Genomic DNA, 17,508 nt, shown 5'->3' with positions numbered 1-17,508 from the left:
ACGATTGCATTTTATTGTGACCAACGAGGCGTATAAATCGGAGTCTCACTTCTTGCGTTTCGATGTGCTAAATTTGTATCTCTGATTTTAATCTTTAGCCGATTGCAAAAACCATGATAGTGACGAACCATGTAACGACGTTAGAAAACGTGTTGCGAGGCGAATGTGGTGAAAAAAGAATAGAGAACATGAGGAGAAAAAGAAGCGCAAGGCTCTCAAGAGCCGTAAAGAAGGTAAACGAAGTGACACGTAAAGTGAGAAAGTCGCAAACACATGACGGAAACTTAAAATACGACTGTTTTCGACGAGAGTAATTCAATATGAAATGTACTTTGGAATGTAGGAATTCCAAGCAATAAAACTTGAAAATAGAAAAGAAGTAAAAAATAGAGAAAAAAAAAGAAGTTGAAAGATTAGAAATTAAATAAGTATGAAAATTTATAAATTGTTTCAATCTTTATGTTTAATGTAAAAATATATTCGTTTGAAAGAGTAATTTTGTATTTAAAATTTAAGCTTTTTCGTTAAAATTTAATCAAACGTTAAAATGAAAATAATGTTTCTTTAAATAAATAACAATTTTATTATGCATATATACATATATATGTTTCATATAAAAATTTTATATAAATGTACTTTATACAAATAAGATGTATTTTTTATATTTGTCTTTTTTGTATACATAATTTGTTATTATTTTTATTTTATAACATGCAAAAGAATTATTATTATAATTAAAATGCAAAAACAAATACATGCATTAGATCAAATGTTTTACAATTATTAATGAAGTAGTTGTCTAAATAGCTGTATCGTGTTATCGTGATCGGCGGAAACGTTTCTATTCTGTGAGAGAGGTCGATGACAGTAATTCAATAAGGAATGTGCTTGGAACGTTCCGGAATTTGAGCAGAAATAAGAAAGCTTGACGCGAAAAATAGAAAAACAGTATTAATCGTGAAAAGATATAACACATAGAAAGATGCTATTTATGAAAGAACTTGATTATCTATTTTCAAAAAAAGACATGTTATATCAATACTCGAAAATTATTGTTGCATCTTCATGATATAAATAAAATAGAAAATACAAATGATTGAAGAAAAGAAAAACTTAATTCTCGTGATAACAGCCGCTCGATAGTGTAAGTATAACATACAATGCGAATCGAGATAATTAATCAACATCGTGGAAAAGCGAAAATGAATGAGCATCGACTTTCATGCCTTGTGTAAGAGTGAGAAACAAGCGATTTTGTTTCCTTTGAAATCACAAAATTTTTGAAACATTTTTCGATGAAGGCTTGGTTATCGAAAAATATTGTGTTATTTAAAATTAGACACCCTATGCATAGATTTTTTTTTCGTAATACATTACATAGTAGAAGGATTGAAATGTACGCATAGCACGCGTTTGTTCTACTTATTATATAAAATATGTAATATTTGATATAATAAATTGATATGTAATATTTGCGAATTAAATTATATAAAATATAAATTATAAAAATACAATAAATTTATATAAAATATTAACTATAAAAATACAATAAAAATTATATATATATATATATATATATATATATATATACATATATATAATACATATTAAATTAATTTATATATTAATTTTATGGATTAAAATAGATTATATTTATTTATAAAAATAACATAAAATTTTCATCAATTTTTGCACATGTATTTTTACACACATATGACATGTAATTTATATAATTTTATTGGATTTTTATTGAAATTATATAAATAAATTGAATGGAATTTGTTAATTTGGAAAGGATTTTTGAGAAGTTATAAGAACGACGAAGTTTAACTGCATGCAGTCTGAATGAGAGCGCTCAAGTGTAAACCAGGTAAATGTAACGAGGTAACATGGCACGGTCGAAAAGAAAGCCTAGTATAGTAGAAACACCGGTAAAAATGCTTTATTGCATCTCACGGAATTTTCATCATTGTGCGTAAGATTCTACCAGTCATGCATTCAATTCTAGATGACTTAATTTAAGCATGTTAATTTCCATTATATCAATTGTTTATGACTACAGGCCTTATATTATTGAAAGTATAAGACTTTTAATACAATGTAATAAGCGCTACATATTTTTTATAAACTATTGATTATTATCAAAGTTTTAATATATTAGGCTTCTAGATTCTATAAATTATAAATTATTACTTATTAAAGATAATATATTTATTTAATTATTTCATCAATTATAAATTCGTGTTATAATAAAAATGATAGATATTACTTAGAAGATAATCGTGATGGCAATATATTGCACAAATTTTGTCGCTTCTGCGAGGCGCAAGCAAAAAGGAAAACGCGCATTGTAATCGATTCTGCGTGCATAATCCTCAGCATAATTGCATTTCTTCGTTAATAGGCAACATCGAGAATCGATTTCTCTCGTTGGCAGTGAATCAACAATTAGATGGGTCGAGTGCGCGCGTACCTCTTTACAGCGAGTAACTTTCGAAAATCCCGAACTCCGTATGTATATGTACGACCGTGAAGAACGTCAGTGAAATTTTCACGGATGGATGGCACCGTTGATCTAGAACCTGCTACAAAATCGACCAACAGAACTGCATCTTGCATACGATCATCAACACAGCTGATCTCAAACGAAACCAAAGATAGAACGAGGACGACTCACAACGTCAAAAAGTAAACTTAGTTAGTTTTCACAACGATTTCAGATGCTAATCAGAGAAATAACAGGATTTGAATCCGGTATAATCTCGATGAGTTTAATCTTCTGCAAATATGAAAGTTTACATCAATCGTGTTCTCTTATTATTGTAAATAATCATGAAGATTGTTTTTCTATAATTGCGATATGCGAAACCTGGATATAGCAAAATTATAATTTCGTAATAAAAATGAGATTATGAAAAATAGGAAAATGGATAAAATGAAAATGTGCATGTGTTGTTCGATTCGCATCTATAAAATATATTATACAATTGTAGACAAAGCATGAATTGAAACCTACTAACAATTATTTAAAAAATATTTTTTAATGCATTTTTATGAAAATAATATTTTTATAAAAAAATAGAACATTTATTTTGCACAACTTTTGATTCGATTTGATAGTTATCGTATTTTTTATTTATTCCCAATTTTTTTAAATTGTAATATATGTATACAATATGATATACAAATTAAATTCAGCTTGTGTTTGTTCAATTTAAAACTTTTGTTAATACTAATAAGAATAAAAGATAAATTTTGAAGAGATTAAAAATTATTAAGAAAATTGTAGGTATGTGAAAAATTATCTGTGACATTAAAGTCCAGTCTCTTGAATTAGATTTGATTGCTTGCTTAATATCTTATTAATTCCGTTTAGAATGGGAGTAATTAACAGTGAGAATCGGAAGTGAAGAAGCACAGAATATTTTCACTTATTTATATATGATAAAATTGCTGTATTTAATATGGTAAACGAATTAAATAATCATATAATCAATGCATTTATTTTTGCTTAAATGACAGGATAAAATTGCGCTTTAATAATCACTAAAGGAAAAAAAAGTTTTTATGTAAAATATTGATTAATTTTCGAATAAATATTACGGCTTAATATATATATGGCTTAAAAAGTTTGAGGTAAATAGATTATAATAATAAAAAATTATTATTTAAGTTTTTTATATTTATAGTAACTCAAAATTGCTCTTTATTTTATCGAGATTAATACATAAATTGATTAAATTAATATATTTAATATAAAGTAAAAGAAGATATATACAGGGTGAGGCATCTAAAACAGGCCACCTGAATAACTCCGTTGGTAAACCGAATACAAAAAAATTGTTCAGACAAAAGTTGTATGGTTTCAAGGGGGACATATGATGGTGTCATTAGTTTAATCTTGAAGAGCCACCCGAAGGTCACGTGAAGGTCAGCTCCAACTTTTTAAATGGGACACCTTATATGCTTTTGCACATTCTTGTAGCTTATCTCAAGAGCTTTCCAAAACACTACAATTATGTTAGTTTTCATTAAATACTTTCCAAGTTATGAGGCTTGAAATCATTTTTTAATTTTACATAAACCGTAAAATATCTTGTAAAATATTCATTTTTCGATTATTTTACCTTAATACTTTTATGTACAAAATAATGAGAAGAATCAATTGGTATAAAGAAAACACATAATTGCTTCGAACAAAAAAATGTAATTGTTAATTGCAAATTACATTTTTTTGTTCGAAGCAATTATGTGTTTTCTTTACACCAATTGATTCTTCTCATTATTTTGTACATAAAAGTATTAAGGTAAAATAATCGAAAAATGAATATTTTACAAGATATTTTACGGTTTATGTAAAATTAAAAAATGATTTCAAGCCTCATAACTTGGAAAGTATTTAATGAAAACTAACATAATTGTAGTGTTTTGGAAAGCTCTTGAGATGAGCTACAAGAATGTGCAAAAGCATATAAGGTGTCCCATTTAAAAAGTTGGAGCTGACCTTCACGTGACCTTCGGGTGGCTCTTCAAGATTAAACTAATGACACCATCATATGTCTCCCTTGAAACCATACAACTTTTGTCTGAACAATTTTTTTGTATTCGGCTTACCAACGGAGTTATTCAGGTGGCCTGTTTTAGATGCCTCACCCTGTATATACATATACAGAGTGTCCCATTTTAATCGATGACTCTGAATAACTTTTTTAATTTTGATTGTAGGAAAAAATGTTTCAGACAAAAGTTGTATGGCTTGAAGGGGGACATAAGATGGTATCATTGGTTTTATCTTGAAAAGTTGTTGAAGGTCACATGAAGGCCACCTTCAATTTTTTTAATAGAACCCCCTATTTTTTATTACTTATTCTTGTAGCTTATCTCGAGAGCTTTTCAAAACATTAGAATAAAGTATTTCTTCATTGAGTACTTTTCGAGTTATGAGGCTTGAAATCATTTCTTAATTTTACATAAACCATAAAATATCTAGTAAAATATTCATTTTTCGATTATTCTACCTTAATATTTTTATGTACAAAATAATGAGAGGAATCAATTGTTGTAAAGAAAACACAATTATTTCGAAGAAAAAATATGTAATTTGCAATTAACAATTCCATATTTTTTCTTAAAAGCAACTGTGTTTTTCCTTTACACCGATTGATTCCTTTCATTATTTTGTACATAAAAGTATTTAGGTAGGATAATCGAAAAATAAATATTTTACTAGATATTTTACGGTTTATGTAAAATTAAGATATTATTTCAAGCTTCATAACTCGCAAAGTACTTAATGAAAACTAACTTAATTATAGTGTTTTGGAAAGCTCTCGAGATGAACTAAAAAAATATACAAATGCATACAAGGTGTCCCGTTTAAAAAGTTGGATGTGACCTTCACCTGACCTTCAGGTGACTCTTCAATGTCAAACTAAAGACACCATCTTATGTCTCCCTTCAAGTCATACAACTTTTGTCTGAAACATTTTTTCCTATAATTAAAATTAAAAAAGTTATTCGGGGTCATCGATTAAAATGGGACACCCTATATATATATATATATATATATATATATATATATATATATACCTTTTTTATATAAGAAGAGTTTAAAAAATTAAGTTTTATATATATATATATGTAAAATAAACTACTTATTCTTGATAGAAAATGATTTGTATATTTAGTTAATAAATCATAATTTGTTCTATAAATAATATAAAATAATTTAAAAAAACTTTCTTCAATATTTATATATATAACAACAGTCTATAATAATAACAATAATAACAATCTATAATATTTAAAAATATTAAAAAATTACATTTTACATTTAGAGCTTCAGAATATGTATGTCTATTGATTTGTAGAAATATTTTAATAATAATATGCATTACAATTTACATTAAAATTTGTTATGTAAGTGCAAATAAATTAGAAACTAATAAATTTGCAATGCCATACTTATTGAGGGAGATCAAAAATACATTAAAGATTTAAATCTTTTTGTACAGCTAACATACGTATAGATATAGTAATCAGTAATGAAATAGTTGCAAGAAATAGATATCGCATAAAGATTTATCGTATTTTTCATTGAAATATTTATAAAAATAATTTTATATGTATCATACAAAAATAAGAAACGATATGTATTTTAATTCTATCGCAACAATAGAAAACAACAAGAGCAATTTAACGCTTATAGTTTATGAGCAAAAACAAAAGATCAAGTTAACATTTGCATTATCTGTTAAAAATTCATAGAGTTAAAAGTATAAATTTATGCCATAATCAAATGAGCGGATATTCTCATAATTTATTAGTGTGCTAGTTATATTTGACGAATTGATCCGAGGTACTTTCACTTTGAGATATATAAATTTCTAGCTTTGGAACATACAAATATATAAAGATAAATTTGCATAAACTTTTTTATATAAAATATACTTAAAATATAAGTTATCATAAAAAATCTGATGAAGAAAAAAGAGACATATTTCTATGGTTGCAGCAATGTAATAAGAATCTCGAGAGAAAAAGGAAAAAAAGAGATAAGAAAATCCGATATCTCGATTTTAAGTATCTCGCACATATCTATCGAGATGTTGGATAAATTTGTATTCGTACATTGCGCGGGCGAATACAAGAGGAACATATTCAAAGAAACATTATTATTCTGCCAAGTCACAGATACTTGGCTGGATACTATATAACATGAGGAGAAGCAATAGAGAGAGAGAGGCCGCATTCGTTCTAAAAGTCCAGCATAGAAATCTTTCGCTCTCTCCTGATGCTAGCGAACGTGCATACGATTCTAGTCACCGGCTACTATGCAACGACGACGACATAGTTCATAGAAATAGTTGTAACTGCAAAATCTCTTGTTGTCGTTATATTGAATTACGACATTAAAAGTGAGAAATCGTGTTAATTTTTTTTTTATATCTTTATACCATCAAGATTTCGAAAAAAAAAATGTAATTGTTAATTGCAAATTACATATTTTTTCTCCGAAACAATTATGTGTTTTCTTTACACCAATCGATTCCTCTCATTATTTTGTACATAAAAATGTTAAGGTAAGATGATCGAAAAATGAATATTTTACTGGATATTTTATGGTTTACGTAAAATTAGGAAATTATTTCAAGCCTCATAACTCGAAAGGTACTCAATAAAAAAATACTTTATTATAGTGTTTTGAAAAAATTCTCGAGGTAAGCTACAAGAGCTTTTTTTGGGGAAGAGATTACTCTGACACCATGTATAACATACATATGCAAATTGAATTATTATATAAAACTGCTGAAAACAAAATAATGACGAGAAAAATAATGAAAAAGCAAGTTTTAAATATATTTTTCAGTTTAGACATATTTACCAATGAGAACGCAAATGTAATGACATATACGGAGGGTTTTAATTAAATACATGAAGCGAGCCGCGCATGTGCTTGTATGTGCAAATTAAGCATCTCACGGGCGAGATACGCCTTTTCTTGGGATTAGATTTAAAATCGCACATCTGGCTAATTAATAACCGTATTAATGATGAAGTCGTCGATCTAGAAGTATAACATGAAGTCGTTCCCACGTTGAAACACGAGCGAGAGCATTTTGCGGTGATAATGAGCACGGCAACAATGAGGTGAAAAAAATGAGAAAAGAAACGGGCACGGATGTAATTTTTCGTTCGACGATGTCATTATGTGGCGCGTGGCAATAAAATACAAGAAAATAAGGCAAATGTAGAGCACCGGTTCTCGCCCGCGCAGTGACATTTATGAAAGATACATGATGCTTTGAGAAACATATGTGTGTAATATACGAGTATCTCTCGAAATGCAACTTGCATCAATTTTATTGACTTTTATTAACTTTTTGAAATATTAAATTATCGAAGAAATGAGTTAAATTAAATATTATAGAAGATATAAGATTCTTTCTTTATAAAGATTTCCTTTATATTTGGAGATTATCGTTCACAAAAATAAAATATATTAATATATATTAAATATATAAAATATATTAATCAAAACTCTTATGTATCATAAAATTCTGTATTTTCTATGTTAAATATAATATATGATTATAAATGTATAAATATAATTCTAATATTTCAAGCATTATAACATATCTATTTTTATTATTTGTAACGGAAGATTTAATAATCTGGCAGCTTATTTTCATTCAATATCTTTGTATAAAGTGAAATCGGAACAGAATGATTAAAGATGCAATCATGTTTTCACTTTATGCTATCAATGTCGCAAAACACGAATTAAAAACTTGTTATAGAAGCGATTGAGGAGACGATCAGATAATCGTGTGAAATGTTTTGTCAAGTTTAATGTAATTAATTTACACACATTGTACAATAAAAACTGGAAGATATGAAAACAAGAGGCACCTGAATAAAAGAAATTAAGTGACATAAACAATTTATCAGGTTTTGCAAAATATCTTTACCCGGTAATAAAATCATTCTCGATAAACACTACAACGGCAGAACGGCCATTTTGCAGAAAGAAATTTTACTTCCTTAGCATCGCACGAAAAGTCGAGAGGAAACGGCTCGGTATCTCTTGATACGTAATAAAGACAAGAATCGCGTGGAGATTCGAACCGAATATTATTAAAGCCGTGTCCATAATGATATTCAACGATCTTCTCACGAGTAGTTCACAAAGTTAAAAACTTTCCAAGCTCGTGGCTGGAATACGAATTGGACAGACACCGTTAAAAAATGTGCTCGTTGAGAAGTCCGGGTCGGCCATGACCTCAAAAAAGAAAAAAAAACCGAAAAAAAATCGAGATCCGTTGCTTTTCTGTCTCATTTACTCGTTAATAATTAATATAAACGAGGACGGCGAGCTCTCTGCGTGGTATTTTATCGCCTGGTGCTATCTCTTATTGGAAGGAGCGATGGAGCGTGACTTCCATCTCGATCTCACGCGAGCCAGGAGTGAAAAGATGATTAGAGCGTATGAACAATTCGCATTGTTTTCATAATCATGCACTAGACATAATTATTCCCCAATACTCGTGTTAAACAATTTGTATTATTCTAAATACGAGAATTTTTACACGAGCTGAGATAATACAATGCTGAATATTATGAATAAATAGTAATGTAATTATGTTTCAATGTCATATAAAGATTAATTATTTTCGTTCACAGTTGTTCTTAAAATTAAACAATTCCTAAAATTATTTACATTTTTTATACACACATTAGGTATATATTTTTATAAATTCTTTCGTTCCCTACGAATATGATAATAAGATATAATTTTCTTGAATATTTTCCACGCTGCTGGCTATTCTCATTTATTTATATTTATACTCAATTATTTATATTTAATTATTTATTTATTTATTTATATAATTATTTATTTATACAATTATTTATTTATACAATTATTTATTTATATTTTTATGAGGTTTCTAGATTATTCACGTTTGTTTGACAATAAATTTTTAGAACTACATATTACTTTTGTCCAATGAAAATTGCTTCGTATTGAATAGATATATCTCACTATTATGTGAAATTATTAAAAATGTGAAATATGTGAATAATGTTGTTAGAAATTATAATTATATGTGAATAATGTAGCTTTATAGAAATTATAATAGATAGTGAGATAAATATAATTAAATCTATTTATAAGTTTATAATGAAAGAATATAAAAAAATATGAAAAATATAAAAAATCTTTCATTCTTACTGTTTTTAACGTTTTCTCAATTTTATCTTAATTTTAAATTAATCTTAAGTATTAAAAAGAGAGAAGTGAGAGAGAGTCTGCAATTAATTTATTAAACCCTCTTCTATGTCGATATATTTAATTATCAATTCATTTTTCTCATGCAACAAAGTTAATTGTTAATTTTTATTATACAATAGAACACAATCTTCTTGTCTCTAAACTTATCTCAAACAATTTTCGCCATTGTTTTTGTCATGTACTGTAAATATTAATGAATATAGATAATATTCTAAATTCTTTCTTCTAAGCGCAATACAGATTAAATAATACTTGACTAGAGAACAGTATTTCGGTCTTTAACCTTATCATATGCGAATAGCTATATACATATAAGAGAGGAGAAATACATAGAGTTACGTACAAAAGTTTTCTTTATATGTGTCTCGATGAGTGATAGACATAAAATACGAGAGAATTTATTTATAACAATTTATATATAGCAAATAAATTTTTGTTTATTAGCATTATTTGAGAAAAAGATGAATGCTACTATTGTAAAGAAATATTGCTTGAACTAATTATTAAAACTAATTATAAAAACTATCTCCAACTGTTATATTTGCTTGCAAATTATTTCATTGCTATTTCTACAATAGACAAAGTAATAAAAAAGTAATATAATTAGTGTATAAAGATAGTATATTTTTTGTTGCACTTATAAATCAAAATTATATTATTATATATTTATTAATAATTATATATTTTGTAAAATAAAAGAAGATTTAAATATTTATATTCAAAATTTATATGAAATATTTTTATGCAGGTTTTTTCAGATTTCGATTGTAAGCAATACTAGCAGTATTAAAAGCGGGTGCATTAAACTCATTACATTCTCATTGTACTTACCTGTTATTGCGTTATCTTCACCTTCACTTTCTTTCCAGGCATCGAACAGCAGAATTACTTGGAGGTTGTTGCTCGTCTGCTTTGCGGTGCTGCTTATAGGCTTCCTGCAGCATGCTGAAGGTAATGTATAATTTTTGTATCCGCTAATTTCCAACGGCATCTGCTTTTGCAACGATTGCATTCTGAAAATCGTGACGATTAAATCTATTAGTCATAGGCAATTTGAATTTATACCTTGTAACGAATAAGAGCTATTAAAGCTCTTCTAATGATTCTATTATAGATCAGTTATCGATTGATCAATAACGTAATGCCTTATTTCATAGCGGCATTACGTCAGAGTCTTTAGTTCCGAACCGTATATAACGATTGATAATTTCTCCACTATCGATTACATAAATTTTTTGCCGATCAAAGCGATGAGTGCACAGGTATCGGCCGATCTGTCCGCCACAAGAGCACTCACCTGCGCGAGAAAATACTTATGCGCCTTCCGATTACACAAACTCGTATTATATAATGCCCCAAAAAATCGTAAAAGGATCCCCTGTTACAATATTACATGAATATGCAAAATACGGTTCCAGATTAATCGGTTCTAATGGGTGAAAGGCACTTGCCTTTCGAAGTTTCGTGCCGTGTATGTACGTATTAAGCGCGAAATCTTACGCAACGTTGAAATACATATTCGCGCGCGCGTTGCGTAATGGCCGAAAGAAGAATCGGAGCGAATTTTACGTAATTATCCGGCGATTGTGTCTGCATACATATATGTATTCGCCAGGCGCGAGAAAGAGGTTCCGCAGACCGACGACTTCCGCACCGTCGATCTCGAATGATCAGGAAGTCTCAGCCAGTGTCAACAGGTTCAAGGTCACGCGAAATCGTGTCAGCAACAAGAACACGAAGAATGAGCTGCAACCTGACAAGACGGATGATTATAAGGTAGGTGTAAGGTTTGTTAAATATCGACACGTTAACGATAATGATGTTACGAATCATTTCAGCGAATGATTGTTTTTATATTATGCGCGAATTAATCACGCTTTAATTAAGTTAATAATGGTTAATAAATCTCTTTGAGGTTGTTCAACTTAAGGATGTTTGTATCTATTTTCAAAATATTGAGAATTTAATGAAAATTGTACAGAATGTCCTTACATATGTTTAAAATCTTCAGTACAATTTTTAAGGATGTATTGGAGATATATTACAATTAATGAAATCGCCGTGAATTTTTAATTTAACATTCTTAATAACATTCTAAATCGTCATAAATTATTTCAAATTTTTTTACTTGCTCCTTTAAAAGTTATTAATTTTTGAATTTTGCGATTTAACATAGATCTTATGTAAACGTTCAAGAGACATGTAATAAATTATTCACAAACTATAAAAAAAATGATCAAAAAAATTTCATTTTGTAATATTATATTTTTCATACATGTAAAAATGTTCCCACAAAATTTTAAAACAATTTACTTGCTCGTTTTGAAATTATTATTAAAAAATAACTGTGATTATCGGTTTGACGCAATATTGATGATAAAACGTGGCAACATTTTCTTGGAAATTAAGACCTATTTATATTAAAGAATACTTTGAAGTATGATTTCGTGATTTTTAAAAAATCTTTGATCAATTAGAATTCGTATTCTGCCCAACTTTAATGTTTTGATACTTTGGATTAACTTTTGAGACAGACGATCTGTCCAATACATCCTTAAATCGATTCACTAAAGCATTCACAAGTTATAAGGATTTTAATTTGCACCGAATTAACATGTTTTTATGGGAAATGTATAACGACGTCGATTCAACTGACAAAAACACATGGAAATAATATTCAGAACTTGTTTAAAATTTGCAAAAGTTTAGATACAGAGGAAATATTTGGTCAAATAATATTACACAAGTACTAAGTGATTAAAAAGATATTAAATATAATTCAATGAAGGTAGCCATATAACTATCACAAGGCGAAATTCTCTGCCAAAAGTTAATCATTTCGATTAACAAAATTCGGAATATTTCAGTAAAAACGCAATAAATATTAAAAATACATCTCTGCACTGTAGCCAAGATCAAATTGTAATATTCCACACAATTTCTTACTCCAAATACACCAAAAGTGAATATATATTCGTCAATATTGATTTTCAGCTACTTTTTGCTAAGATTGTACATACAAAACATCATTAAGCTCGCTGTGATGCGTCAAAAAATGATCAATTGTTATTTTAAAATTTATATTATGAGGTTTTTTCAAGATCCATATCTCGAAACAATTTAATAGTTTGTGAGGCTGTACCCATATAGCACAGAAGCTTGCTGCAACGTTGCTGCAATGTTACAATATTACTCACTGCAGTGTAATGTTGCTGCACTAATGCAGAGACATTATTTTGTAATATTACTTTGGCAATGTTGTAGCAACGTTTTAACATAGCGAAAATGTATAACATGTGTTTCTTTACTTGCCGCTACGCGGTGACACCCAATTTAACTAACTCGTATTCGAATTCATTTAAGATGGATATAAGGTCTACAAAGGATTAATGTAATAATTATATTTCTTGTGTCAGTTTAATTTCTGGCGATAAACTGACTTGATTTACTTAATCCTAATGAGGGATCTAGATTATTAAACAAATAATTTGTTTAATAATCTGGATCCTTTATTGGATTTCAGAATATTAAACAGATTTTTCTTAATTGAAAATAGAAAATAATAGAAAATAATTAATTTATTGCACATATTAAAATATTCTGATGTCGAATGTATGTAAAATAATTATATGCAATATTATTGAGATAAATATTTAAGAAACATCTAATAAAAACACTAATAGATGTTTTTTTAAAGGCATTTTTTCCTATCTTTCTGACACAAACATTTTTTTATATTTTCAAAGTTTATTTATTAAATTTAAAACGGTGTCTGCATTTGTAGCAAAACGCGTTTTAATATTACAAATACGTTGCACCGTAACATTGCTGCAATATTGCATTGCAATATTTCTACAAGCGGACATTTTACCGTTGCTGCAATATTGCAGCAACGTTGCAGCAATATTTTGCAACATTTCTGCAATGTTGCAATCTTGCAAAGAAATATTTCTGCAATGTTGCTGTAATATTTCTGTAATATTTCTGCCGTATGGGTATCTTGATTTATTACTTTAAGTTAACAAGTTAACGAGCATCGCTTCGTAATTTCTAACGGAGATCAATTTGAGATATATCCAATATCCTGTTCTATTTTGATATTATCAACATTCTCCAATAAACAATTTTCGTCCTGCTAATGTTTTAAGTATTTTGAAAAATTTATATAATACTATTATATTATGTAATTAAAAATTACATGATTAGTAAATATTTTAGTTTATGAAATACAGGGTGTTTTATAAGTGATGAGCAAAATTTCAGGAATGGATTCCTCATGCTTAGAAAAGGAAAAAAAAGGTAATCAACATAGGTTCGGAAATGATTAGTTTTTGAGTTATTAAGATTTTCGTAATACAATAATTTTGTAATACAAATTTTGTCTCGTTTCTCGTCTTAGAAGTCTTTTTACAGACATCAGCAATGATTTTCAAGTTCGATGGTCTGAAAAACATTATTGATGCCTGTAAAAGGATTTCTAAGACGAGAAATGAGACAAAATTTTGTATTAAAAAAATCTTAATAACTCAAAAACTAATCACTTTCGGACCTATGTTGATTAACTTTTTTTTTCTTTTCTTTTTTCTTCTTCTCTAAGCATGAGGAATCCATTCCTGAAATTTTGCCCACCACTTATGAAACACCCTGCATTTTAAAAGAAGAAACATTTTGTGCGTGTGACGATTCTCCTGTATTAATTTTACATGATTTCTTCTACAGTTGGTGTGTTATTATACTAATTGGTCTCAGTATCGCACAAAAATCGGTAAGTTCATGCCAGAAGACATTCAACCTGATCTCTGCACTCACGTTGTCTTTGCCTTCGGATGGCTGAAAAAGAATAAATTGACGAGTTTCGAATCGAATGACGAAACGAAGGACGGCAAAATTGGTCTGTACGAAAGGGTGGTAAATCTTAAAAAAGCCAATCCATCCCTGAAGATTCTGCTTGCAATCGGTATGTTTGTTTTGCTTCAAATTCATATTACTTTGTTGAAAATTATTGATTCTGAACACAAGATAAAACTATATTATTGACGTAGCTATTATGTGTGCGTGTGTGTGTGTGTGTGTGTGTGTGTGTGTGTTATGTGTGTGTTTGATCAGTTTTATCATAATTTTTAGCGATTTAAAATGTATGAAATGCATGTAACAAATCTGTATCCGGATAGAATTACAAAGGAGTTTCCGCTGTTTTATATTTAGGTGGTTGGTCCTTTGGAACGCAGAAGTTCAAGGATGTGTCCTCGACAAGGTACGCTCGACAAACTTTTATCTACAGCGCTATACCATATCTACGAGACAGAAACTTTGATGGTCTTGACATCGACTGGGAATATCCAAAGGGTGGAGATGATAAGAAGAACTATGTTCTGTTGTTGAAAGGTAAAGACTCGCTGAGAAAAAAGCAATAACAATGTAAGTTTCTCAAGGCTAGAAATGTTGGATACACGCGTAATATCAATCTTGATAACACGATTATATTAATTCTTCAATTAATTCTTCAGAATTATATGAGTTCGAGTGACATGACACGTGATCACTTTGACATTTCCAACTTTTTTTATCACGAATAACACAGGCCGACAAAATTTAGACTCAGAAACTAGAATATACTTTTCCTAAAGTTTTTGACACGCTGAATTCGAATCCGAGGTCAGAATTTCTCTGGTGGCTCCGGTTTTCGAAATATTCTAATCTAAAAGTGCCCAAATTACGGGTTTTCGAGATATTAGAGGTTATGTTACATCGTAAGATAATTTTTTTTCATAAAACCATTAATGGGGTCCGAAAGTAATACTCTTCCTCTTTAAAAAACATTTTGATTTGTCCGGATATCTTTTTTTATCTTTGAGAAATCGTATGTTCAAATTAAGTAGACTTATTTCTCGATATTTGGAAAATGATTGATTGTTTATTAATTAGTTTGTAACAAAACTCATTTTAATATACCGAATTACTATTCCGGATGAGCTTGTTCCCGTAGAATCTGATTGAACCATTTACTTCTCAAAAAACATTATTTTTGCAATAGTTTGTTTAAACAAATTGTTTAGACAAATTAAATGTCAAATTTCGAATCAGCGTGCATCAAAACTTTAAAATGTCTTTAAAATGTCTTTAAAAATGTAAATTTCGTGTACATACATTATATTGTACTTATCTGATGCTATTCAATTTCCGAATATCAAAAATATCAAACTACTTAATTTGAATATTCAATTTCTCAAAGATAAAAAAAGATATCCGGACAAATAAAAATGTTTTTTAAAGAGGAAGAGTAGTTCTTTCGGACTCCATTAATGGTTTTATGAAAAAAATTACCTTGCGATGCAACATAACCTCAAATATCTCGAAAAACCGTGATTTTGGCACTTTTAGATTAAAATATCTCGAAAATCGGAGTCACCAGAGAAATTCTGACCTTGGATTCGAACTCAGCGCGTCGAAAAGTATATTCTGGTTTCTGGGTCTGAGTTTCTGGGTTTGGCCAAATTTTGTCGGCCTGTGTAATTTGTCCATATTGCGCTATTTAAATTAATTTTTCATCGTTTTCTTCAGAGCTCCGGGAGGCTTTCGAAGCGGAGGCTCAGGAGAGGAAGAAACAGCGTCTTTTGTTAACTGCCGCGGTACCAGTTGGACCTGATAATGTCAAGAGTGGATACGACGTGCCCGCTGTTGCCAGGTATAATAATAAAAATTTTCTAATATTAATAAAAGATAAATTAAAATACAAAACATATAAATACGAACATAAAATAATGTTATAATGGATAAAAAATAACAGAATGAATAAATTAATTCTTAATTTCTTTTTTTATATCATATCGAAGTTAATTAACCTTTGTTAATTAAGCTTTGTATAAATAATATTTGCTATTCAGTCTCATTCTCCACAGATTGTTTTTTGCAAAATTCTACAAAGTATTCTCCGGATATGCATTTATCATACCTTGATCGCAATATGAAATGCACTCGATTACTTAATACTTAATAATTAACGTGCATTTTTTCATCTACTTAGTTATCTAGACTTTATTAATCTCATGGCCTACGACTTCCATGGTAAATGGGAGAGAGAAACTGGTCACAATGCTCCACTGTACGCCTCGTCATTAGACTCGGAATGGCAGAAGCAATTGAGTGTCGACAATGCGGCCGCAATGTGGGTTAAACTGGGCGCACCAAAGGAAAAATTGATTATAGGCATGCCTACATACGGCCGGTCTTTTACCCTTGCAAATCCGGCAAACTTTCGCGTACATTCAACAGCTAGTGGCGGAGGAAAAGCGGGCGAATATACCAAGGAATCGGGTTTCCTCGCGTATTATGAGGTACTTTCCCATCTCACGTTTACAACATAAATTAATTCCAAATCATAACATTTAAATTAAGAAGATTAGAGAGATTTAGATATACAGGGTGTCCCAAAAGTCCCGGACCGGTCGAATATTTCTAAACTATGCACTTTAGAAAGAAATGTTTCAGACGAAAGTTGTATGGCTTGAAGGGGGCCATTAAACAGTGTCATTGGTTTGACCTTGCACAGTCGTTTGAAGGTCACGTGAAGGTCGCCTTCAATTTTTTAAATGGAACCATCTATTTTTTATTGAATGTCTGGTAGCTCACGTCGAGAGCTTTCCAAAACACTATAATAAAGTATTTCTTCATTAAGTACTTTCCGAGTTATGAGGCTTGAAATTATTTCTTAATTT

The 17,508-nt window shown here is 29.3% G+C and overlaps 1 protein-coding gene across 1 annotated transcript in view; it reads left to right on the top strand.

The window, feature by feature from the left end:
* The window catches only part of LOC105252324 (probable chitinase 10), a 41,633-nt gene that overhangs the window by 16,457 nt on the left and 7,668 nt on the right, over positions 1-17,508 (top strand). Inside the window, exons 2-7 of the mRNA XM_011259652.3 lie at positions 10,663-10,744; positions 11,409-11,569; positions 14,513-14,750; positions 14,999-15,178; positions 16,355-16,478; positions 16,818-17,127. Coding sequence (XP_011257954.1) covers positions 10,663-10,744; positions 11,409-11,569; positions 14,513-14,750; positions 14,999-15,178; positions 16,355-16,478; positions 16,818-17,127 — 1,095 coding nt within the window. The remainder of the gene's footprint in view (positions 1-10,662; positions 10,745-11,408; positions 11,570-14,512; positions 14,751-14,998; positions 15,179-16,354; positions 16,479-16,817; positions 17,128-17,508) is intronic.

The sequence above is a fragment of the Camponotus floridanus genome, unplaced genomic scaffold (assembly GCF_003227725.1).
Source record: "Camponotus floridanus strain SB8 unplaced genomic scaffold, Cflo_v7.5 scaffold51, whole genome shotgun sequence".
Lineage (NCBI taxonomy): Eukaryota > Metazoa > Arthropoda > Insecta > Hymenoptera > Formicidae > Camponotus > Camponotus floridanus.
Note: the sequence above shows the minus strand (reverse complement) of the source record. Positions and strands in the feature narration are given on the sequence as shown.